At 45.8% G+C, this 26,979-nt stretch overlaps 2 protein-coding genes across 2 annotated transcripts; both read left to right on the top strand.

Moving 5' to 3' along the window:
- Positions 1-1,376: 1,376 nt before the first annotated feature.
- On the top strand, positions 1,377-3,134 carry EsH8_VI_000114 (general substrate transporter; the record flags this gene model as incomplete). Its single annotated transcript, XM_083271367.1, has 5 exons — positions 1,377-1,755; positions 1,807-1,913; positions 1,977-2,111; positions 2,165-2,538; positions 2,600-3,134. 5 exons carry the CDS (start codon positions 1,377-1,379, stop codon positions 3,132-3,134), a joined length of 1,530 nt encoding a protein of 509 aa, XP_083126541.1.
- A 2,700-nt stretch (positions 3,135-5,834) lies between these two features.
- Positions 5,835-6,709, top strand: EsH8_VI_000113 (SGNH/GDSL hydrolase family protein; the record flags this gene model as incomplete). The annotated part of the gene is made up of 2 exons (XM_083271366.1): positions 5,835-5,941; positions 6,001-6,709. The coding sequence occupies 2 exons, from the start codon at positions 5,835-5,837 to the stop codon at positions 6,707-6,709; spliced, it is 816 nt and encodes a 271-aa protein (XP_083126540.1).
- Between the last annotated feature and the right edge of the window lie 20,270 nt (positions 6,710-26,979).

The raw sequence follows: 26,979 nt of genomic DNA, 5'->3' as shown, positions 1-26,979 counted from the left end.
TGAGAAGTCTCGGGTTGTAGGTGTCCTGCGCCCAGCTTTGGCAAAAGGTTGCTTTGTGTATGAAACCGTAGCATGGTATTGGATAAATGAAATCAAAGAAAGCGTCAATATGTTGTTTTATTAACGTCTTGTTGGAATTAAATTCACTGGTGACACCCGTTTAGTCAATATGCAAAGTGTTGTCTCACTTTGGCGAAAAACTTACAAGCTGAGCGATGAGGCCGGCGAGGGGGCGATAAAGGTATCCCGGTTGAGGGACAAACCTCTCTGGGTCGGATCTTTTTCAAAATTCTCTCGTTCTGTAATAAGAGGCCGGGTTCGAAAGTCCGAACCTGAAGTCTTGGAAGATAAAGGCTTAGATGTGTCTGGATACTGACAGTCAACACCACGAAGAGAACATCGTCGGCATGACGGTTGGGTGCCGCAGCACTTGGTTTTCTTATCCCGGCATTGAATGCAAGCAGTACGGACACGGCGCTTCTCCAACCTCATGTGGTTCGAATTGCTCCTAAGTGTCGGAGCAGTCCCATCATTATCTAGCAAGTGTTCTGGGGCTGAGAACGAGCAATGGAACTTGAGCCGGCGACAGTTCTCACAACCCCCAGCTGTGCCATCGCACCGAACCTATCAAACCTGCGTCAGATAACCCTGTTTTAAGCCCAGCAAATTGGCAAGTGATCACCCTACCTTTCGGTTCCGACACTGGAAACATATCTGCAACCCCTTTCGGGGTCGACCCGATGCTCGATATGGGTTAGGCGTCTCCATGTCCTAGTCTTACCCGCAGTTTCTTGAACGTAAGAATGAAGATGCATGAGGTCGGGGACCGGTTGGAAGTCGGGGGGGGAACGAGATAGCAATCACTCCGCCCGAGTTCCGTGGCATTTTTTACTTTCTCTCCTCCGCCCGAGTTCCGGGACTGGGCACCCTGGTCAAAGCCCAAACCCAGGTGGGCGGTCACTGGGTGCCTCACCCGCAAAGATTTTCGTTCTGGACTCTGCTGAAAAGCCCCATGGCATTACCCTCCTCCACTTACCTCCAGGAATTGTATCCCTAGCGCTACCGATAGTCAACTTCCCCAGTTGGTGCCCCAAGTTGGGGAAGTCTTCTCCGCCATGTGTTGGTTCATCTCGTGTTGCTGATCGGACGACTTTATCAGCTAGATGGCACTAACTCTAATCCTTGGGTTTTGATTTTTTGGCTCCACTTGACAAGGAATGCCATAGTCACGTAATATCGACGAGGCGTCCGGTTCCTTCCTGCAGACCCGTCTGCATATTTAAGAAACCGATCATGCATCACTGATTTCCTCCTCAGGATCTTGTCGTCTGAGGCAACGAGCCGAAGATCCCCAAACAGCCGCATCACATCTCACTATGGCGCCTAACAGGATCCTCAAGCACTTCAACCGCACTCTGGCTACGGCTTTCACTGTCGTCGCCATCTCGACCTTCAATTACGGCTTCGACAATGCCGGCTACTCGACCACACAAGCGATGGACGCGTTCCAACAACAGTTTGGCGACCAGGACCCAATCACCGGCAAATGGAAGATACCCACAGCCTGGCTGTCGTTGTTCAACAGTCTCAACTACATTGGCTTCGCAGCCGGCGTGATTATTGGCAGTATCGTAAGTGCCCGCTGGGGTCGCCGATGGTGCATGTTCGGGATGAGCGCTTGGGCGCTCATCCCCGCTACAATCGCCTTGACATCGAAATCCCGGGAGCAGATCATGGCTGCGCGTATTCTCAACTGTAGGATCAAAAGCTATCTCTATACATGGCTGAACCACTGACTTGCTGAAGATATCTATGTTGGCATGGAGCTGGCCGTGGTGCCTGTATACCAGTCAGAAATTGTGCCTTCTGAAATTCGTGGTTTTGCTGTTGGCTCATACCAGTTCAGTCTTATGGTAGGCTCTCATAGAGTAAAACTTCAGCCCACGGGATTGTTCCGCTAATGCGATTCCATATAGTTTGGCACACTTATTGTCAATTCTGTCTGCAGAGGCACCAGCACGTTGGAGGGTAACGCTTCCTGGAGAATTCCGATGGGTCTATTCTACGTCATTCCCGTAATTGTTATGGCCCTGATCTTCTTCATCCCTGAGGTACGGTGTTACGGTTAAATTTAAGACTGGGTCTTTACTGACATTGGAGCAAGTCGCCCCGTTGGCTATTGACTCAGGACAGAATTGAGGAAGCTCAAACTTCGCTCAAGAAATTACGAACTGGTACCATAACGGACGCCGAAATCGACGAGCAATTTGCAGCGCTTCAGTATGCGCTGAAGCAAGAGGTCGAGCAAGGCAACTACCTGGAACTGTTTAAGGGAGTTAACTTGAAGCGGACGGCAATCGTAGTAGTTATGAACTTCCTCCAGCAAGCTACAGGCCAAGCATTCGCCTCGACTTATGGGGCTATCTTCATCAAGGACATCGGCACTGTCAACCCCTTCACGATGACCATTATCAATGCCATCGTCAACCTTTGCATGGTGTTTTGTGGATTATATCTAAATGACCGCGTGGGACGTCGGTAAGCAAACAAATGGTATCTAGTGGTTTCTTGGAACGATTCTAACCAGTCTTTTCTCCAGGCCACTTCTTATTATTGGCGCGATCTGGCAATTTGCCGCTATTGTAACCATGGGCTCTTTGGGCACTGTAGCTGACCCTTCGTTTGCTGTAAAGACCAGTATCGTCGCCATGTTGACTGTCTTCGCCGCCGGCTACGTCTTTGCCTGGGCTCCGCTTAATTACGTGGTTACGACTGAGATCCCTGCCCTTCGTCTTCGCGATGCATCACAAAGAACGGCTTCAATGGTCAATGTCTTGGCTAATTTTCTCGTCAACTTCAGTATCCCGTATCTTTTGTACACACCAGGCGCAGGCCTAGGCTCCAAAGTCGGTTTCATCTTCGCGGGAATCTTGGTATTCGCTCTTATTTTCACATGGTTCTGTATACCCGAGTGCAAGGGTAAGTCCCTCGAACAGATTGACAGGATGTTCAAGGAGGGCATCCCATTGCGCAGTTTCGGCAAGTATAAAGCGGAAGACATGTTTCAAGTTTCACAAGATCATGGGGAGAAGGATGGCGTGGTTATCACGGCACGGCACGAGGAGAAAGCCTAACACCTACAGAGATGCTGCATCTAACGGTTGCTGAGACAGTTTATTATTCTACTTGGTTTACACTTTCAAAGCTTGAAAGGTTTTATGTGCACACTCTAAGCAGTTGCGACACGTAAACAACAATTACATTAAGGGATGAGCTTCTTAGTTTGGCATACCTCACAGACAACGGTGGTTTGGACCCTGCAAAGTCTGACTTAGAAATACAAAAATCCTCGATCATTCCATGATGTCAAACTAGAGTATTTCTGCAGAGAGAGGCGCCGTATATTAGGTTGTTCTTGCCTATTACTTTGCAATAGTTGACATTATTCCGATATCCCCTCATGGTTATCGGTAAACATTCCTCTACCACCAGTGATTATGTTCAATTAAATACCTACTTAGAAACCAAGACTTGTAAAGTTTATAAACATAAAAACACAATCTTTTATTTTCGGTTGTATTGTAGTGTTTAACCAAAAGGCACAACTGATTTACTAAGGCGACACAGTGTTTCAACTTCTTCGAGGCTTAGGGTAGACATTTCACACGTACTGGGAGGTTGCACTTCTAAACTCAAAAGTATCCAAAAAGGCCTGATCTAGGGGGTGGTAATAGTTGGGGTTTGAATTTGCCCTATATCACTACTCGGGCATCTCTCTTCCACCTTTCTATGTATTGACAATCTAGGTTGGCATATCCAATTACAAAGGTTCAATGCTCAGTTTTCCTCGCGAATGTAAAACAAGGTCGCCTAGCCTGCCGCGGCAGCTCGAGACTATTGCTCCTGTGACACGAAGTTAATCAGGGCATTGTAACTTATCACTGATCAATGTAATCGAATAGTCGGCTGATCAGGGCTCTCAAGTAATCGCGTGCGAAATGCGGGATACCTCGCCGCGCGCGCGCAGCCCTACGTATGTATCCTGGCGTTGGCTTCATCCACTAAAGTCACCAACATTACGAAAGCTTAAGGTAGTAGTACGATTAGACCCAGAACTAAGCTTATTTCGAGATCCAGTAGTGGGTTTCATGTAGTGAAATCCATCCTCTACGGCTGGCATTTTCTTCAACTTCTTCTACACCAGTCATTGTTGTAATCCACAGGAAATTCGTTACACAACTAATATACACAGTTTTCCTACAGATCTTTCTTGGACAAACCCACGCAGCTAACTGCTTTCCTTTTGTTTCAACATCGTATCGACAAGGGGCTTAACCTGCCAATGCACCTACTGAAAATGACTAGATAAGATCTTCAATATTATAAGCAATGTCTTCTTGATAAATGTATAGTGCGAATTGCTAGTACTAGAATAGGACTTTTGTCAAATTTATGACAACCAATTAGAGGAGCCTTGCACGCACATCATGGAAGGCAGGCGTGAGTAGCTTTTCGATGGAGCTTCATAGGCAATACACTGTTCATCGAGGTATTCAGTTCGCGTGGCGGACAAGTTGAATAAATTGGTTGTAGTGAAATCTCTGAAGGAACAAACATACTTATGAGTCGACAAGAAGGGATGACAGTTGCGAACGACCTATGTCCCGCCACTTCAAGGTATTATCTTGTCGTTCAAGTACCGCGACTTCGCCTACCGGCTTAAAGCCCCGCGACGCGGGGTAAGCAAGGGCGTGCTAAGCCCCTTTGCAAGGCCTGCATACTGGGCCTATGCCGAGGTCTTGGTTCGGTGGAACTGGAGCTGCTTACACGTAATACCATGTCGTGTGCTGACCTTTGGGGAATGAGGACCAAATGGCTATTGCCATGAAGGAAAGTCTAATACTAATTGTTTAAATTTGGGTCTTTCCTTTCCGATACATAATTGCGGCGCTGTTTGGAAACAGGTGCCGAAATAAATGGGATCGCAGTCGTCCTGCTGGGCGTTGGATAGTGCTGCGGGGTAAGATACCCAACCAAGCAAGATTAAAAAATGAAGTAAAACTTGGGCCTGTTTGAAGTCATCAGGGCTCCCTTCATCGGGCCATCCTTTGTCCGTACTAAATGACCTATTTCCTCCGACAACCGTGTGAACAAATTGCTGCTTCAAAAGGACGACGGCTGGTCTTGAGAAGCTCGTTTATGGCGTAAGTTTTATATGATGCTGAGTATTCTTCCATATCACCCATTGCGGACGTAATATGACAATGACTGCGGTTGGCCGCCGCCAACTACGCACTTACGTGTAGGAGTGTAAACAAAATCGGACAGTGTGTCACAATGCCGGCCGACTTGGACCGGCATCCGGGTCCGAACCGAGATCTCGAGGCGAGCATCGAATTTCATTGGTGGAATGAATAGTCGATACATCTTTCGCAATGTACTTTTGAACCTCTCTGCATTAGCCAGCGGACTGCTCCGTGATCTGCACCTTACCCCTGGTCGTCGCGGTAGGTCTACGGCAGTTAGCATCAGGTTTGAACAGATACCTCTTCAAGATCCTGTTCAATGAACATACAATTACGGTTAGCGTTTACGCGTCGCAACAGCCACAAAAGAATAATCAGAAAAGCAAGCTGTACCGATTCCGCCTGTCCGCTTCGGAAATACGGAACATTCGAATACATGACGCGGATGATGGATCGTAAGTAGTTGATATAAATTCGACAAGACAGGGCAAATAGGACTTGCTTCCCTTACAACCACAGCCAGCTCGATCACATCTACTCCTGTCGATATTCAAGAGAAAGGTTTCAGGCAGTAAGACTCAAGTAACCATGGTCATTCTCAATGTAAGAGGGCTATTACTGCTTGCTGTACTTGCCACGCAGAAAGCTGCCGCAGCATACTCAGGCTTCGCCGGTCTGAAAACCCTTTTCACCTTGTAGGTCGGGAGAGCTTCAAACGACTATTCCTGAGCTAGGTACTAATTAAATACTGCAGTGGTGATTCATACACCAGGACGTCTTTTGTTATCACACGCGCACAGCCGTCGGCTTCCAATCCTTTTGGAAACCCAACATATCCTGGGCCTACTAGCGCCAATGGACAGAACTGGATTCAGTACTTGACAGTCAAATACAACCAGTCACTGTTACTGACGTACAACTTCGCCTATAGCGGCGCAACTGTTGACACAAGCCTCGTGACTTCGGGCGTTGATGTCATCACCCAGATTCAGAACCAATTCATCCCCTACTACAGTGGAGTCAATAAGACCTGGGATGCAGAATCCACACTTTTTGGCTTCTGGATTGGAATCAATGATATTGGAAAATCATACACCAACGGAAACTCGACAGACTTGCACCCTTTGATCTTCGACAAGTACAAGGAACTGTTAGAAAAGGTATACACGGCCGGGGCTAGAAACTTTTTGTTTTTAAACGTGCCCCCTCTTGAGCGCATGCCGAGAACAACTCAATCCAGAGCAGCCGCAGAGCGTATCCCACTCGAGAAAGCAGCGGTAGCAGACTGGAACGGACGACTTCGTGTTCTTGCTCGTGACTTGCGAAAAGCACACGAAGATGCGACGGTTTTCCTCTATGATACCTATGGACTATTCGACAGAGTCATCGACACTCCCGACCGATATAAGGAGACAGCAATTTACAAGAACTCGACATCTTACTGTGAAGCATACAAAAAGTAATGCTTGCGTCTCGTCTCAATCTACTAAATAAGAAAAATCTGGCTAACTCATACTTTCATAGCGGCACGCCTGAGCCAGATACCAAGTGGGACAACTGCACATATGCTGCCAACGAGTATATGTGGAGGGATAGTTTGCATCCTACTTCGCCTGTTCACAGTCTTTTGGCCGGGAATATTGCAAGGTTTCTAGCTTAGAATCTTAAGTATAAAATTTTCCTGCCGAAATTCGTATCGATAGGAAAGTTTTATTACTGAGCTGTTTGATAGTTTGTGTAGCTAAATATATCAATTTGAATCTTTGATGTTTGTCATGAAAAACTAGTCGTCAGATATTAGTATTTACACTCTAATCATAGGCACATGTTTATGTAGCTTGGTTCTTGTTGTGGGAATGAGGAAGCTGGATTGAAATCCGTAAAATTTCCGCTGGACTCCAATAACTTGAACAAATCATAGTGCCTAACTTCTGGCGCAAAAGATTTCTTTGCTCCGAACCCCTCTGGATAACATGCGGCGTCTCAAAAATCTTATTACAACCCTTAATTCCATTGTTGTTCACAGGCATGAAGGAATATCTCCTGCCATCCACATAACAGCTTTGATGCAATCTCCGCAATGCATCTCCTTTATTTTTCCCCCTTCAAATTGACATCATGACATTACCAACACAGAGTCAATGACATTTAAGTCTGCTCCAGGTCCCTGAACCATTCTCCCGTATGGCATTAGTCTTCATAAACTACCGTTTTCTCGCATTCATTATTTTATCGCGTAGCTGTGTCACCATTAATGATGTCCCTGAGGATAGTTCTTGGCTGCCGGATAACCAGTCTTCTATAGGTCGCTAGAGAAAACAAATCACTTAGTCACAACGTCTTACAAACGCAACCAATCTACCTGGCTTAATATTCAGAAACGTGAAAGCGCAATACTAGCTCAGGCTGGCCAGGTGCTGTCTGATCTGATCAAACCATCGTCTTCTTACATGGGGAACACGGCCAATCTCACCAAAGAACTCCGCGACATTTATCTTACCACGGTGAATAATTTTCAATAATATAGGAGGTCCCTTTCGATCATTAATTTCTCAGTGTTTATTGCGCAATAACATCATGATATTTATGGGCTTGACCTCCCCCTGCGTCTACCGTTCCTATTCCATACGTATTTCTTGAACCTCCCATGTCCTCTCAACGAGAATTCCAAATTCCCCAAGGAAATTAGCGGCTCCTTCTGACATGGCCGCTTTCTGGTTGGTGTAGGTTGTAATCCTGGTCCTTGTTGAGCCCCTATTTGGAGTGAGAGCTGACTGGACACCTTCGGTGCCTCCTGTTAAACCAGTGCCGGTCTCCTTAGCGAAAAGCTTGAAAACTCTAGTAGATGAACGAGAAGAGTCTGGTGTCCCTTTATTCACCAAGTCACCACTCGTCCCTATACAGTTGCCACTTATCAGGTCTACCTCGCTTCCAGTTGTCTGGTGAGAGTACTGCTGTGTGGGGGCCTGTGATGCGACTCTTGTCATGGAAACCTCTCCCCTAGATAACTGCCCATTTTCTTGAAAGAGCGAGTTTGTGCCTCTGCGATCCAGAAGCTGACGAATTGTTGCTAAAGAAGCAGTGGTAATTCCAACTCCTAACTCTGCGATTGTCCAGCACGCCGTTCTCAAGTAGCCTTTTGGTGGTGCTTGGCTCAAACTCCATATGCGACCGGCTGAAAGGATAGGAACGCTTTCAAGTATTAGCTATTAGATTGCGCACAATGTAGATATTACTAACGGGAGAAGTACTCACAGTGCACCTATTCCAAAAACACCGAAAGCGGCCCATAGCTGGTTGCCACGTAGTTTCAGGCTCCAAAGGGTAGGGAGAGGCAAGAATAACACTATTATATCCGTCACGATTGTTCCTGTCGCATTAAAGTATGTTGATATAACGCTTGACAGGCAAACAGCACCCGGAACATCATGGTTCCAGTTGGCTTCTATGGGCAGACATGTGAGCATCGCTAGGATGACTTGCGCTAAGCTCCAGAGCCCGACAATGACTATCGCTATCAAATACACAATTCGCATGACACGTACGTGTCTGAATATGTGATAGAATTGGAACAGAAATGTTAACTTCAAGAAAGCCATAGCAATGTTGTACACAATTGCAGTAGCGTAAGGAACCTGCTAGCTTGGTTAAATGGATGAACAAATAAACGGGGATAACTAAATCGATACCTTGGAACCTTCATTCCCTCCTATAACCATTGCAGTCATGTTTGGCAGATATTGTAAGTCAAACCCCCCACTTCTGGCCCCCCCCCTCTTTTGGCCCCCCAATAAATCCCTCATGTCTGCTCAACACCAAACTTATCCTCCAACTTCCAACTTTTACAACTTTACCAATTTTTAACCAACTGGCTTCCTTTTTTCTATATATTCAATTGATGCCCTTATAGGCTAGTATACTGAAGATAAGGTTAATCAGGCCCTTAACGCTATTGCTAACGGTTAATCTATCTACAAGGCCTCCTGTGAATAGGGAATTCCACAATTAACACTTCAGCATCGACTTTAAGGCACCTAATCAAGGGCAGTAGCATTTGCTGACCTCTAGAGACTCTCAACTAATTAGGAGTCTAAGCTGGCTGAATGGGTATAAATACAGCATGCTCTTAGTGTTGTACTAACCTATCAACAAGTAAAGGAATTTACTAAACGGATTCTAATAGCAATAGGTAATGCCCAGCTATTAGGAAAGGGATAGATAGATGCCTTTATTAGAAGGAATCTATTAATTAAGGTCTAGAGAAGCAGACCTATTAACTCTAGGTGTATTAATAGTGTATCTACTAATATAATTAGGTATTAGTTTAACTACCTTGCTATCCCTAAGATTAAGGATATTAAACCAGCTAATAGATATAATATAGATAAGATAGGTATTCTTAAGGGTAAAGGATCTAATAGGCTAGTGCTGGGTATAGCTAAAATAAAGTCTATATAAAAAAAGCAGCCTGGATTATAAGCCTGGGTATCTATTATTAAGTGTATCTTAGCTGTTAGTATACTAATCTTTCCTCTAGTTATCTATAAGGGTAGAATAGTCTAACAGTAGTGGTTCCTATTGGATCTCAGCTTGTATACTAGCTGGTAGTTTACTGTAATAGAGAATAGCTGGATAACAGATTTAACAGCTGTTAAGTAGCTGTAGAAGGTCTTTATCCTATAGACTACTACTAGTAGTTAAAATAAAGCTAGACTATTAATTCTAGATAGGCATGGCAGCTATACAACTACAGACTTTATATAGCTATACTATATTAATAATATTTATCTTTTATTCTTACTACTATACACCTTATACGTCCTCTAGCTACTTAACTAGTTAGTATTCAGCCCTATAAAGACGGCTTATAGGAAGGAACTTAGATACCTTAACTAGTAGAACGATTCTACTATAGTTAGTAAATAGAACTTCCTTACCTGCTACTAAAAGGCTTATCTAGCAGGGCTAATAGTCTAGAATATTAAGAGTAGCTGGAAGTAGACTAGACTATAGCCTATATCTATAGCTAAACCTCTTATAAGCTCCCTACTACTTCCAACACTACCAACATCATCAACACTATTAACACCACCTAACTAGATAAGTAGAAGGTAGTCTAGACGTATAGCTGAAGATTAGATATCTATAATATTAATAGTTGTATAGTCTACACCAAGAAAAACTAAGGATCTAAGCAGCCAGTTGAAGCTATTTAGTACGTTTAGTACAAACTGTATTAGTATATAACGCCTACTATTTAGAAAGGTTAAAAAAGGATTCTATAAGTAGGCCTACTAATTGGCTGTTGCCTAACACTAGAATAGTCTTTTACAAGCCTAAGTTAATAACTCTATAATAAGGAAGAGAAAGGCAGTTTAAGTCGACCCTAATACTAAGTTCGCTAATATTAAAGATATCAAACAGGCTTAAATTGAGGCTGGTGATAAAGGGAATATTCCAGCTGAATTCAGCGGCTCTGATTGCCCTAGTGAGGCACAAGACTGTATTGTAGTGGGTGGTGGGCAGTAGCAATAGTCAATTGAATATAATGGTGATGTTGGATATCTCGGGTTTTGCTGGTGGGCCAAAAGAGGGGGGGGGCCAGAAGTGGGGGGTTTGACTTAATGCAAAAATACTTTGCATGATATTGACGCATATCGTACTCAGCTGCGTCGTGTGAGCGGGCTTGCTTCAGAAAGGGGTTGCTGGTGCATACCAAAGCGCCAAGAGCCCAAGCATCATCTATTCGAACAAGTTTCGTTATGAAGTATCTTGTATAGAGGCGAGCGATGACAGCGGAAGTAGTGATGGTCGTCATAATGGCACCAAATGCGACGGTCGCGTAGGCTTGGCTGGCGTTAAAGACGAAATCTGACTGGACTGGAGGCGCATCGCCTGGCGGCATCGTCGGCATAGCCGCATCAGGCGGCACGAGAGACGTAGCCATTTTCTCATGAGGAAAACAGCAACAATTGCCGCTTTTTGAGAGGTCAGAGGCGCACCCATAAACTCTGCCAATTGAGCTGGTCACATCCCTATAGGCGCCTTGGTGATGTGGGTGCTCTGGTGTGGCCCAGCGAAAAGGTGAGAACAAGTCCTGTTATGTGACTTGATCTAATTGAGCATACATGGGTGCTGGAACAGTGGGTTGAAGGACTGAGAGTGGTGGGTATTTGCCTGAGGCAATTAACCAGGCCTGAAGTATCTTGATCTCCATAGGTTAGCCGTAATCAGTAAATACTGCCAGGGTGTATAAAGGCGTGATAGGTTTCTTTAAGCCTTTCCCAAGGCCACAGAAAGAAGCTAGACTTGATAAGGTAGGTTTGTATTTTAGTAAAACAAGGGCCCGACACGTTTTCCGTCCACAGTTGCTTTCAAGTCAAAGAATGCAGTTTGAACGGATACAAAGTGCCGTATTTGCAAGGCTATATTGTGGGACTGACGGATACGTTACTTCATTTGGACATTGAATACCGCATGGAAAAGCCAATTCATACCTCTGTGCCGGTGAGTTGTCTGTCAAGCAACCAACTCGTAATCTTCATTGTCCGTGTACGCAGGGGTCAAATAGGTCATGGGGAACAAAGCGTTTCTGCGGAAATTGGTGCGGCCTATCAAGCCCCTGTATACAAGGGTACTGAGAAGGTTGAGTTGCATGAGAATTTATGGTGCCAACTAGCCCCATCATTCTCACATTCTACCTATCCCAGAAAACCCACTCTGAATGGAGTCCTGGGCACCTAGAACATACGAAAACCCACGCTCCCCCTGCGTGCGAGGATTTGATTGGCAAAAAGAGGTGAAGCTGGTGGGTTTGCTTCAAGAAACGCATGCCGCGATTTCCTCGACTGACTCCTCTTCGGATCCATCAATCAGAACTGCCATCAGTTCGGTGACTGCAATGGCCAAAAGTCTCCGACTTGTCGATCGTCGAGTTAAATGCCAGCTAGAAACCCATACCTTTGCCAGAGATCGCCAGATGAGGGTGGGATTTCTAGTATAAGAAATCGGAACACTATCCATTGGACGTCGAGATGCTGCTGGCCCCGATCTACTCTTAGGGGGCAGGGGACTATGGTCCTTGGGGAATCCACAAACCTCCCAATCTCGGGGGGCACCCCGTCACATCAGACAATACCCAAATTGAAGTACAAGTGCCTTACAAAATGGGCTAGTGCATTTGAAAACAATGGGCACGTTGTACACGTAGATAAAACCATCGCAGGAATTGTGAAGGCGTGGGAGCAGTGTCTTGTTGTTATACGCTACTGACTCGAGGTTCAGAGAGGTCGCGCTAAACACCAGGGTAGGGAAGCAAATTTGTAGAAGCCTATACGCTCCAGCTACGAAGGCCTTTTGCCCTGTTGCAGTAGCATATCTGGAAACCACACCCCCGAGTATACTTCACGAGCCTTGTAGACTGTCCAATACCTCGGAAAGGGGGATGGATCGACGGTCGAAGATATCGCCAAAGCGAAGTTATACACGTGCTTATTTGTCAAGGTGAATTTGTGGGTCTGTCCACATTGCCCACCCCATTTATGGCCTTTCCAAAAGTCTAGAACGTCTAGCGACAACTGTTTTTACTTTACAATGATGAAACGAACTATTTTGCAACCGAAGGTGCGAAGCCACTAGCTCCTCAAATACGGTGGGCCCCCTCCTTCATCAATTACTCTGGAAAGGAAGTTATGATAAAGTAAGTGGATTCTTCAGTGTTGCCCGAATTCTCCTACGACTGGAACCTCCATGTTGGTTGTACCATTTGAATCTTGTTGTTGAAACTGCCTTGATGTTTATTCCGCCACCGTATATGACTGTACGAACCACACATTATACAAGCCAGGTTAAAGGAGAGAAAGGACAGATCAGGGCCGAAGAAACACGGACTTGGTGAATCATACACTGCTAACGTGCATCGGATTGATCACATCGATATTGCACAATCAAACTGGGTTGACATGATCTCTAGCATGCAAAAGTTGAAATCAATGCGTTGATAGCCTAGCTTACTTCCCACTTGGGTACAAGAGATCCCTTCTTTTTGAATTCCGTTGCGGCCCGTTTGCCCTTATCATTCTTTCTCGCAAATTTGACGTATTCCTTGACATTATTCTCCTACTAACACGACCAACTAAGCCCAAATCGCGGTCATTGTCGGCAGAACACGGAGAAAGCTGGGTATTGGCGTATCGAAGTTAGGGAATATTATGTCTCATCGAAAGCAGGTTCTACCAACCTTTGTGCTAAGAATGAATTAACCAGTTCATATATAATAAATGAACTTGCATCCACCATACAAATACAACTTGTCAAAGAGAAATCTAAAGGAATATTGGGCGCTATGCGTGTTCTTTAAAAGACCTTCAGAATGATTTCTTCGCGAATAACCATTGACCAATTACTTAGATCCTAACTCGCATGGCCTATCCAAGAAAAAAAGGCTGATAATGATCTGCAAGTGTACAGAAATTGATTCCTGGGAGCAAGTAGTGGTTGACAAGCATGACTGTTTGCCCAGCGCAATTCCTGTGAAAGCCGTTTCAATCGATTCCCAGGACGAAGGAAATCGCGCCTTCTGTTACCTTGCAGGCGACCAGGCTATATTTTCACATGCCCTTAGCAGGTTTACTTCTAGAAGACTTGTTAGAATCCAGGAGATAGGTCCTAAGGTTCGGCGCAGGTCTCGGCCATGTCGTCTCACTAACCCTCAGTTACCGGATAGTCGACAATACAATATTGAGATAATTCGGGGTTGTGATGGCAGATGGCAAGTGATTTTGTTTCTGCCTTGGTGAGTCTTGCTAGAGGGGTTTAGCATTTGTCAGAGCTTGAGTCTGGTAAACGAACTCATTTATTCCTGTGCCTAGCCTGTTCTTCTTGAGTAAGCTTGTTATCATAAATAACCAATATTGTTGTTTTGACCTTTAACGACAATAATTATGTCTTCTGTTATAAGGGGAACTGAGGCCGAGGTGTGTCGGATTCCAGGAATATCTCTCTTGACCATTATCGAACAACGACGTTTCAATATTCTTATTGTTCAAAAGATGGCTGACGAGGTTATAACAGTGTCATTATCGAATGAAATTGTTTAGTTGAAGAGTATAGGTACTTTCCGAGCACAGTGACACAGCAATATCTTAGTGTCTCGAAAAAACATTAATCAAGGCACGTTGGTTTGTAACCAGTAGCACAATAATTATCGATTGGAAGTGTCCTTCAGTCGCAACATTAGTCGCATCGGGGTGAGAGTGTACACAGTACGACCTTCTATCATGTTCAACGCAACTTGTAGGCCGTTGAAGATAAAGACATGGTTAAGAATAAAGCCACCACACGGAGAGAAATCTTGATTGGAAAGTCTCTTCATCCCAGGTTATAGAACGCGGACGTTATAGGCAAGCCCCCGCTCGCTGTGCATCATCTGTGGTAAGGCTGTGTGCTCATTCGCTAGGCCTGTGGCCTTCAGATGAACTTACCAATGCTTTAACTGGCGTTGGATAAAAGGTTTCTTTCTTTCACTTTAAACCTTTCCGTTTGGGAATCGGGGGTTATCAGTTATTAGCATAGATGTCAATCGTTGTTTCCAAAACTCTAAAGCCAAAATCTGGACTTGTGCAGTGCACCCGGAGCTGCGCGACCATGGAGCGGGAAGCGATTTAGCCGCAGCTGATCGACATGACAACGAACATCTCTCCGTCTTCTTTTATTACTAATATCGTCTTGTTTCCCGACCACTTTACCGTCCTGAATTGTTAGATCTTGAACCAGTCCAGAGAAAGGGTTCCAGAATAATGTTCTAGGCAAGATCGTCGGCTACTAGCCTGACACACTGACATCTACAACGTTTTCTCTCAATCTAAATCAGACGTAAAGGGGCCCCTGTCTTTCACCTACGACCCGTTTCCCAATCTAGATAGCGAAAACGAGAGTGGTGGATGTCACCCTTCAAGTCAAGCGCGAAACGCAAAAGATACAATCCCCGCAGAAATTGAACCCGAAAATCCGTCCGAGACCATGGAAGACTTTGAGAATAACGATGGAGTACGGGAATATGAAGTCCGTATGTCTCAGCTTTGTAGCTGTGTCACCGTCATACACGGCATCATGGGAGGCATTTGTGTTTTGCCACCCGGATTCAATTACCAGGTTCGTAATGTGGATTTTCATCGCCTCGGTCCACAGGGGTGTGATCTACTTCTGTCTTTTGCGGTGGTTTCTTGGCGAAGATCTAGAATTGGGGCTACGAGCCGTCTGTTTCATGAAGTCTGAATTTTGAAGCAAGCATGTCGGTGGCTAAACCCATAGAAGTCAGAGCCAGCGGAGTCGTCCGCGATGGTCGCCGCCGCAAGACACTCCTGTACTACCTTGTCGAAGGACTAGAGACTCTGTCAAACTTCCTTATGAGTAAATTATTTTTTTAATCTATTTTAGGCTCAAATACGCCGCCTCGAATATTCCAATCACCTAGATACATACAGTATATATCCGACGCAAGGCGCATGGGACCCGTGATCCCTTCAGTGGTTAGTGTTGTCCTCCCCCACCACAAAAAGGAAAAACATCGCCCAATGACTGGTCCATGCTTTTTTATTCTCTTGATATTGTCACACTCTCGTAGTCTCCTTGTGGAAGTTGGGGAGGTGATTTTGGTCCATGGCTACCACAGGCGGGTTGTACCGCAGTATTGCCATAGTGCAGCAAAATGTATCACATCCTGACTTTGACAACAACTCACAGGAGAACAATGGGGTGCACATAGTAGACGGACGCAATATGGGATCTTGTGAATGCCGATGGCAATTCCCTGCTGCATATAATCCGTCCGGGGAAATAAATATTCCCAAGTGAACCTCGTATTCGTCTGAAAAGAGATATTAAATCCCACGGCAAAGACCCACTGGGGTAAGTAATCAATAGATTTTCCGCTACTGCATGGCAACGAAAATCGTCCTTGATCGGTTGAGAGCTGCAAGGTTCGACGGACTACGCCGTTGCAGCTGAGTCATTTGGAAGTTCAAGGGGGAATTTTGGCAAAATCAAATTCTATTGACTAGATTTCGAAAATTGTGGATTTTAATGATGTAACTATAGTACAGAGAAGTTATGAAATTGAACATACGAGCCTTGTAGCCCTTCTTCCTGTTGGTACGCGGGACCTGCCGCAGTGCCAGAGCATGGAAGCACCTCATATCCAAGTGGTTCGCTCCCTGCAAATCCGTCCATGCCTCCCCAACCTTTCTGGTTCGCCTGAACTGGTAGCTCTTGTTGGTTTATAGGGGATGTGAGCTGAGCCGAGGGGTCTAGCATCGGCGTGTCGTGTGTGATGGCTTGTCTTGGCGTCGCATTTTGAAGCCCCGACCACACCGACAACTGTCTTTGAGGCACTGGATTGGTCGTTCCAAACGCGTACGATTGACTCAGTGCGGTGCTGTCGGAGAATGATCTACAATGACCTAGGTTCTGCGAGCTGTGTTGTCCTGTATTGCTGGGGGGTGGTGCAAAAGGAAGTCTGGTACTGTCCTGGGTTTGGTTCGCATCCCATGCTGTTTCCGAGAAACCTAACTTCCAAAGGTTTCTGTTAGGGGTTCCTGGTGGCTGTGGTTGCGTGGAGAATCCAGCAGACACCTCCGCAGCGCAGCATCCTTGAATTTTATGTTGCAGTTCAACGGAATATCTGCGGAGAAAGTTGTTGGATTGAGAGGGGACATAGCCCGCTACCCCCTTTCTCAGTAGGTGTGCGTGTTCCTTAGTGAGCTCTTGAAGTTGTTGTCTGTATCTTTGGGCCGAGTTAAAATCGTTTCCAAGAGCAGATAGCTGCTCTAGGCACTGCTTGAGGAGCTCCGGGGAAGAGGCAAAAGCGCTCGCGTCCATTGGAGAACTAGCAAAAGAAGGCAGACTGATTCCCATTCCTTGATTATCGCGGTCGTTGGCGTAGTGCACCCCATGAGCTTGGATAGTTCCCGCCGTGAAGATGCAATAACCGATGAATGGGGGTAGATTTGAGGGCTTGGTCTTCATTCTCTGATCAACTAACTCAATAATTGCCGCTGCATGGCGGAAACCGATGTCTGTTGCTTCGGCTACCCAATGTTGTATCATCAACGCCCCAGAAGGCTCACTGAGTTGCAGCGGCAGAAGTGGGCGAAAGATAAGGCAATGTATCAAGTGATAGATAATTCGACACTCCAGCAGAATGTTTGCCTCAGGTCCATCCTTCAATTGATTCGGATAATCAGGATTCCGGCTAATGTCGGCCGCCCACAAGTCTAGATCATGCCGGATCTTGTGCCGATGGCCATAGGCCACTTGCGTTGTGGGATCGGTAATGAGAAGATATCTGTTGGCCTCCGACAGAATCAGAGCGACCCAGACAAGCTTTTGAATCCAATAGTCTGGATCTCTTGTACAGTTGCCGAGCTGTTCCGCGTCAACCTTCGAATTGGCCGCATGATCGTTGTTTAACTGCCATCCAGACTGAGACAATTGCCCAGAGGATTGAATATTGGCTTTGATTAAGGCGTCATCGATTAATGACGGACGCTCAAGCCATGTTGATACGAAGATGTTCATTATGTAGCATGTCCAAAAGAGCCGCTTTTTCATGCCATCTTCCGGTCGGTTCTTGCTTTCTTGTGGCTTCAAGTATTGATACAGCTCGAGCGCCATGGCTGTGCCAACTGTTCGAGCTTTTGGCCCATAGTTAGCCTTACTGAATGTTCCAGTAATCTAATATCAAAACTTACAAAGAATGCTGTATGCTTTCTTTCCATTTCCCATTGCAGCAAACGCTGCTACTAATAAAAGAAGAGCTTGGCATGTCTCTACTGAAATATCCCCTGCGTCAATTTCCCTTTGGGACCATGAAGCATAGGTTTCTGACGATACGTGGCTATTTGGTGCCCTTCCCGGCTGTTCCGAAAACCTAGCATCTCATAGAATTAGTAAGATTTAGGCGCTTGTGATGGCTCTGACCGTATACCTCGTGGTTACAGCACATATGGCATATAGTACTGATTTTGGTAGTTGATTAGTTCTCAACTTGTTTCGGGTGACTTCTTCGTCCAGAATATCGTATGGGTTGCGGTGGAAGTGAGTGAAATAAATTTCGACTAAGCCTTCTGCATCGATAGTAGCAGGGATCTCTCTAGTCATTGTTAAACCAAAATTGAGCAAATGGTAATCCGAAGAACACATACGAATTTCCTCCATAACAACCTTCATGGAGCGAGCTGTATGGTGATACATCCGATGAGGCCGAATGGCAAGGCTCGTGGCCACTGTTGCCATAGACATTCTGTTCGTTAAAATCGGTTGGAACAGCATCAAAGCCAGGTGGCGTTGGCGTTTTGTCTGACTTCAGAAGTTCCTCGAGACCATCAATTCGCTTGATCAAAGCACTCAATGATTCTTTCTTGGGACCACGCTTCTTGGGAACCCCCTCTGAGTTTTCTGGTTAGTCTTGCATTGCCCGTCCATAGTTTGGGGTGTAAAATAAGGTATCTGTACCGTAAAAGCAAGATCTTTGATAGAGTTGGCACACCCCGCATCCTGGTAATGCCCTATCACACTTGATCTGCAGAACGTCGATCAGCATCGTCTCAACAGTGTGCATCAAAACACTAACCTTTCTGGTTTGACACGGCTTGCAGTTCATGACGCCTCTTGACGTCTTGGGAACTGGACTAGTTTGGGGACTTCTTGACTTCTTTGTAGTTGACATTTTGATACACAACGTTTTGAAGATTGGGATTTTGATCGTTTTTCGATTTGATTTCTTCACCGGTGTGCCAGCTTGTTAATAATAAGTCCGTCTAGTGATTTGGTTCCAGACCGTTCCAAACGTTCAACCTAGGTTGAAAACAATTAGGCCCATGCGTCATGATCCGGCACATACTTTTCCGAGTGGGACTCTTGTTTTATGAAATCGGGGTAGTGTCGTTGAGGTATATTCTGCATGTTGACACCGAACCCCTCGCCGTGATACGGACTCCACGTGAAATCTTCAGATGGGCCTGGTATCTTAGTAGAGCTTTCCTCCTTGAAACTGGACTAGTACCACCGTCTTGTGGGGGGACAAACATGTTCGCTAATACCAGGGGCAACCCAGAAGCTGTCTTGGAACAGATTCTCGAGGACGCGGCCCTTATATATGCTTGCAGCGCCGAACTTGACACTCTTCGAACGACTCCAACATGCCTACGAAACTTACAGCAGGGTTGGCACAGACAGTGGCTTCTGTAACGGCTGTCGTCTTGTGACAAGTGGCGAAGTGTCAATCCAGAGACTTCAGATGAATCAAACTGAGACGAATGAAAGGCGCCCAGACCATTTCGATCAGAATTCCAAGTCTTGATCCTGGACAGAATTTTGCTACCGACAGCACACATTCACCTGCAATCCGTGAATTGTCCGGCCGGTACAACAGTTAGCTCAGGCGACCTGCCGATAGGATCCAAGTATCTTCTCCGCACAGGAGTCGATCATAGCAAATGGCTGATAAAAAGCCAAAGTTGACGGCGAACCAGGTGGATTACCAAGTCAGCCTCCCGTTGCACGGTACGTACTACAATACTTGATCGCAACGAGACCCATGGTTAGGTGTCAATCTGCCTATTTTCCAATTCGAACATCATTGAGGGTGTAAATGAAACTGAGTTTAGACCTTGGGTTTGCTCGACTAACTGAAGCGTGGCTTGCTGATTGTTGACCCCGTTTGTCTACTTGATTCAATCACGATGGCCTGAACTCTTTGGCGACCGTTCCTACAAGCATTGGGCGTAATGTGAATCATCTTGAAATGTCAATTAACCTTTATGTTGTAAGTAAGCCATGCGATGGCCTCTCGCCAGTCTACTTGATAGTCCATTAGTTCAAGTTAGGGGGTAGGCGATGCGACCGAAAGCCTCGGAGCGTCTAGGGCCTAGGGTTGCCGGCCTTTGTCGAGGTTTGAACGAAGGATGCCGATCTGATCCGGTTTTCGGTATATGAACCCCACCCGGAGTGACGCGGACTCCCGACTGTCTCGATCGGGCATGTAAAACGCGCTCATTTGGATGACATTCGTGATAGGTTACCTATCGGGCTAAAACGCCCGCGTTCTGCATCAGGCACAGGCAGGGTGCGGGTTACTCCGCTGCTGACCCCACACAACTACTTTTCATCCAGAGTCTCCGCCACACCCACCCCCGAGCTGCTTACTGTATGAATCTAACCTGTGTCTTGATGTAAGAGGGCAACGCCCTTAGAGCATTATTTCTCCTTCAAAGCTAGGATGTTCCTATCCCACAATCTCAGGTGATCTGAAGATATCTTTGCTCTTGTTCTATCACATCATCAAGTACTGCTCCGTGAATCTAGCCTGAGCTCAAAGCACTAGGTCTTGCTTCAAGTTACGCTAGTCACCAGCCAGATTGCGGCTTGTATGTTACAAATCTTAGGTATTACTAGATCGAATACATGAGGATACAATGGGATTCTACTTTGCATCTACATGAGAAGGCTACATCACATTGAAAGAGGTTAAGGGTTAGTTTGTGACTCTGAAGAAGTCGCGGTACACAGGTAAAACACCACAACACCCTCTGGACCATAACATGAGTTTTCGATCAGGGGCGTCTACAGGTGCAAGTTAGCCCTGGTAAATCAAGAAAATCCTCATCGTTTATGTTCACTCTTTCTCGCGACTATTAAATAAGATGGCCTGACCTGCCGAGGCCGCTTGAGACTACCGCTTCTATGATGCTTGGTGGATTAACGTGTGATAAACTGTATCTAACTGAGTGATTCTAATTACTGGCGGTTCAGGGCCCCCAATAGTATGAGGATGCAGCTCTTATTGTGCTTTTCATGCCGCTGGAGGTGGTGAAGACCGGGAAAGATGTCGGGAATCGCTTCTGTATTCACTTGTATCTGATCAAGTATATAGAATTAGTGATATCTAGGTCTGTGATCTGTCGCTGAATTCCCTATTCTTGGTCCCCTTGAGTCTAATCCTTGATCTGGATTATATCTCCGCCCGCACGGCCTCCTGACTAGATGATATAAGAAAATGAACGAGAACCGCTCATGATCAGGGCGGGCACCTGTTGCCCCACCCCATTCGAAGATTCCCCAACATGAGCAAGTATTTTGTCCTTTGTTTTGGATACAGAACTTAGCAAGAAACTCTGGCAGTTTCTATCCAAGTGTAGGAGCTTCGGTACTAAGTGCGAGTTTGTTATTTCCTGCGGGAATTTAGGCAAGTAGCCAGGCATTGAGAACGATTGGAATGGTCATCGACCTTTCTCTATGATTCCTTTTAGTGTTAGAAAAAGGTCAAAGCTCGGAGTACGGGACTTCACCTCAGCTCATATTGTACCTAGCATGGAATATCAGTATTGATTTGAATGCCATATAGCGGAATAAGGGCCCTACTTAAAACGATTCTGTAACCCTCCAGTAGTTCACTGCTATTCTAAACAGGTTCTTTATTCTTTTTGATGTTCAACTGTTGAAAAAGAAAGATCATCGATCAGAGAAGAGTGACTGTAGTATATACCCAAATAAAGCCACCGCTATTCGCCTGGGCTACGGTACTTTAAGATACTGGGCTACCTAAAAAATACATAAGGTTAAAAGTCACAGACTGTTGGAATCACAAGATATCTGTTGTATACAACAGGACTGCCCGTATGGGCTGGAGCTCGCCGGAGCTCGCCGAACAATATGGTATATTCGGAGGCTGTGAAGCGTTATGTAGAAGAGAAAGTAGGAGGTTGGCAGCAGCAGCAGCAGTGGAATCGTAGATATAGCTGTTGTCAGCCCGGAGACGTAATCTCCGGGCTCCGCTGCTGCTGGCCGCCTGCCCGTATTCTGGTCACATAATCCAACACAGACATCGTAACAAAGAAACAAATATGTGAAATGTTGCTATGCATAGGATATGTGATTGACTTCTCATTTCATCTAATGAAACAGAAAATAGGAATTGATGATTTGAAAAGTTGGACTTTCATTGAACTTATGCCTTGTCTAGAAAATCTCATGAGATTTGAATGTCTATAATTGAAAAACATCCCTAACAATGCTATAGAAACAGTGAGAATAGTCACATAATTGAGAACACCACATAATGGCCAAGGGCTTGCCTAACCCATCAGATTTTCTCTCTGCTATGCGTTTATAGTACCTTTTGATAATGGAATCTCAGTAAAAGGCTATCACGGGAGATAAAGGTAAGCGAGATCAATTAAGTTGAATAGCATATGCACTGCTTCTGCGTTCATTCCGAATACCTCCACTTCACTCCTACAATAGAATTTCTGCCCGCCGTTGAAAATTGATATTGTATCATCTATTGGCAGCCATTAACGATTATTATGATGGTATATTTGTTTCAAATAACAGTGTCTCGTTAAAGGTACCATCAATCAGCTTGGGAACTTTATTTTCGAGAACGTATTCGTCAAAATTTCTGAGTGTATTTTATGCAAAGTTGCGCCCCTGTAGTTCATCGGTACAATTCTTTCCCCTTTAATATCCTGCATCCTTTACGATTAAACAGATGGGGTATGAAATTAGGACCCTCGCTTTTAGCAGGTGACCAGCAGTGGTTTGAAGCATCACTGTTCCTACTGTTGACCTATTACCCTGTATATAGCTCACCATTTCATTGGTCTTAGCTCGTCCGTCAGAATTTCCTCTACGACATAAACATTTCTAGCATCTAGTTCCCTTGTACTATGGCGTCTTTTTACTCAAATCTCACTACAGTGTCGCATGCATATTTCTTTTTATATGATAATCGGATTCCCGGACACCCAAGACTCAAAGATTTCGAAATACATCTGATTTAGTTGTATATTCGGCTTTTTTCATTCAATGATGTAAGCGCAAGTTTTGATTTCTCGTTGAAATGCATACTGTTTTTACATGATAACTATGTATTCTGGTGTTGGGGCGCCTGAAAACTCCATGAAGGAGGTCAAGAAACCGCTTTCATACAATGAATCATATTGTATTGCCGGTGTTCAGCGAAAACCTGATGACAGTTCAAACCCCGTGGTTACAGTCGGGCTATGCACACACCAAGAAGTCTTTGATATGAGTCAAACCAGAAGCTGCAATGCTGTTATTGACATGCAACCAATGGTGTCGGTATTAGTGAGAGTCAAAGCCTTCGCATATTATTCGGGAGGGTGCTGCACATAACTCAACACTGTCCTATAATTACTAACAATGGTTCACACTGCCACTATAGTGTCTCACCTGTATTCAGGTGCCCGCAGATAAACAAAGATAAAAAGAAACAGAGCCATACTTAAGCAATTTAATCCCATGCATAGACCTCTGACTCGCCTTACTGTGCTTTATAGGGAAATACCGTAGTGGCTGGTCTACTTCATGATGTGTCCCTACCAACCTGGAGTCTAAGTACATTCAAACTTATCCTTGATTCTTCTGTCTGCGATAACTCAAGCCAATGGATTAAACACTAGCATTCTTTATTTTTGTGCTAGATGGTAAAAGAATAAAAATAAACTTGCAACGTGGCCGTGAGCTTCAAATAAACAAGCGAAGAGTATTGCAAAAAATATTTTATACCGAAGAGTACAACCGCTGCTTTAAGGGCATGGGTTTTCTGTAACCTGGTGATTATTTGAATCAAATATCGACTACAGAAAATTGTGTCTGTCTATTTTCTGGTCGAATCGCCGCCAAGGCTTGTAAGAAGTTTCAACGTAGCCTGAGGTAAAGTTGTTCGGCTATCTCCACCACGTTGTCATCAAGAATGACTCCACCTTCACCAAGACATCGATACCTATCACGTCGGCAACGCCGGCGTAGAGGACCCGCAAGAGCCTATACAACGGGACCAGGGCCCGTACTTGCCTCCGGCAGCAAGTCGGTCAGCGGGGAAAAGTCTTATGCTAATCGGTTCGTTGAAAAGGTCTTGATTTTCGGTTCGAACGTCTAAAAAGGGGGACAGATGCTGATCACGTCGATCGAAGCATGTGTTAGTGTCAGTAAGTAGTATACCATGAATTCTAGAACGACATCGACCATGTTGAATGCTGCTGCCAACGTATGTGCAAAACAGTGCAGGAGATGCTGTCCATGCATACTCAAACCTAGAACATTTAACCAATGGCTTAAAATCCAACTAGCTATTCTCCTATTGATGAATTCGCACGTGTTCTTGATATCTTGGCGACGAATGGCTGAATTGGACACATTACGTAGGCGAGCATCGAGTTCTTAATTGCTGCTTCCTCAGTAGCCCGCCAATAAACCTTGATAAATCTGACACTTATGAAGTGCAAGACATTCTTTTCGAAAATATTTCGTTCGCAAATGACTAAGCGATGGTTCCGCGTTGTTTTCGGAAGCGCTCCGGCGGCGCAAGTGCACTACTATCATGTTGGTGCAAAGTCTGTCAAATAATCAGATAGACTAGAATCAAACCGGCAATGTGGGACCAGATAGACGTCATTGTACGGCAAATCAAGAACTTCACCAAAATCCAACGGTGCCGCAGGTGTGGCGTCCGCGATCCATGTCCGTTGCCTGCAGAGCTCTTATCGCTGAACCTCCTTCTGGTCAAGTTTGCTCTTGTCTGGGCCGACAAAAGGCCGCGCGGGTGTCGCAAGTTTTGAAGTTGGTTTAGGCAGCTTGCCACTGCGTCACATGATGGTTCCTCAGTGTACGCATCATAAGTGGTTCACGGATGGAGGAGGCTCCATTGTCTCGGGGAGAACCACAGGTTCGTCAACTTGTCACAGCCTGACCCAACGCGACTACACCCCTCCTTCTCCCCCCTCTCCCCTCATCTCCAGTCAACTCTAACATCGGCTGCCTCAATCGACGTCCAAACCGCAGTACCTCTTAGTGTTCCGTTCGCAGGGATCCGGCTCCACCCGAAGCCCAAGAAACTTGGTCACTCGGTGTGGGGCCGAGTGCAGAATTTTCCGGGCCGGCGAATCGGCGATGTCGTCAGCTTGGCGACCGCTCCCGCGTTATTGTGTCAACGACAAGCAAGTGTTGGAATGAATAAAAATACGGATAGACTCGACGAGATGAAAGGCTCGACCTGATCATCGGTCTGGGATAGTGCCATCTTTAAAATTTGCATGTTTCCTGTGGTGGAGTAGTTGTTACGAGTCCAAATCTCAATCCCATCAACAACACGAGTTTTCCCGACGCGTGAGTCCAGTGTTAGGTCCTATCGACGGATGGTTTTTGCCCGTTTTGTCGATGTATGGTTTTCTTCTTTCCCACACTCTCCATGCGCCCCTCTCCTACATCCTAGATAGACCCCGCTCATATTCTCGCGCCAGGCATTGCTCGCCTGAAGTGTGGAGACGACCGGCTAAGACAAGTCGTCCAAGAAGTACAGAGTCAGGGTCCTGCCTCATTCGGCTAAAGGTTTATGCCTGATGAAAGCATTGCGATGGAGGTCGTTCGCCAAACCTGGATGATAAACACAATAAACAAAGGAAAATTACATCCTTGAGCAACATGGACACCACGTTCTGCCAGGGAGTTTGACAGTTGGCAGTCTCCGTTAACCAAGTGGGCGGTAAAAAGATCGGCAATCTGTATCTCTTCGCCAGAGTCACCGAGGCGAAAGGAGTCTGCTGCTCAATGCGATCAACCGCCAAGTCTACCAATACGCCATCATGCTTCTTGATGCCTGACGGAAGATGCAGAAATATATGTATGCCGAGCGAATCCATCATCGGCGTCTTTGCCGTTTTGGCGCAGAGAACCAACACGCTGTTGCGGGCCCTGTGTCAGTTCATTTTGGGTTTGCTGGAAATTGATACGCTCCCAGCCCACCAGCTTTCTCCAGCTTGTGTGGGAATGTGGGAATGCGGGAGAAATAGACCAAAGGTCCGGGAGTTTTTCCGCCCCAATCCCCAGCCTCCGGGACCATTCGCCGTTTCCATTGGCCTCGTTGCGAGTTTCGGTCAGTCCACCGCCGGCTTGGCTCGCAGACTCGTCGCCTCTGGCGTCTCTTCGGATTACCCAATGCGGCAAAGCCGAGTAGCGACAAATTTGTACTCCGTCGACGTCATTGCCAGATACCTAAGATACATGGATAGATCGGAATGAAGATCCCATTTTATCCCCATTTGACTCCATAATTAGCCGCAGTGTATTTTGGGTCCGGAGAGACGAGGCAAGGTCAAGATTTGCACACCAAGGAACAATCAGTAAACAAGCAATCGACAAGAGATTTGGCAAAGTGCCAATACGAGCGAATTGTCTTGTCGTGTCTTGTCAGTCTTGGATTTTGTCTTAGCACGTGGTCAAGCTTTTTGACGGTCCACGGCAATTTGTTTCGTTCAACGTCGAGCCTCCTCTGAATATAGGAAACCCAAGTCGGGAATTAAGCCAAAACAACAGAATCTTTACCAAAACCAACATCGTCCGAGCCAGTACGTCATGCGACCCACCGGTGTCGAGACGCCTCGTCACCAAGAACTGCCGACGTTGGCGAATCGTGTTCAAGTATTCTCAACATGAAACCTGGTTCTGTCGCCGTGTCTCCACGACTGGGTCCAACTTAATTCTACGACAAGGCCAAACAAATTCATTCGAATGATGGGTGAAAGAGTCAGGATCCGCAGTTGCAAGCGCCCTGAGCGGCTGCACTAGAACACTCCCCTTCTCTTTCGGCGCTTCTCTGCCCTCGAGGCGTTCGGCCTGGGGTTGCCGCAGGGTTCGCACAGGGCCCCTGACTCGC

Source organism: Colletotrichum jinshuiense, chromosome 6 (assembly GCF_051148585.1).
Source record: "Colletotrichum jinshuiense chromosome 6, complete sequence".
In the NCBI taxonomy this organism is placed as follows: Eukaryota; Fungi; Ascomycota; class Sordariomycetes; order Glomerellales; family Glomerellaceae; genus Colletotrichum; species Colletotrichum jinshuiense.
Note: the sequence above shows the minus strand (reverse complement) of the source record. Positions and strands in the feature narration are given on the sequence as shown.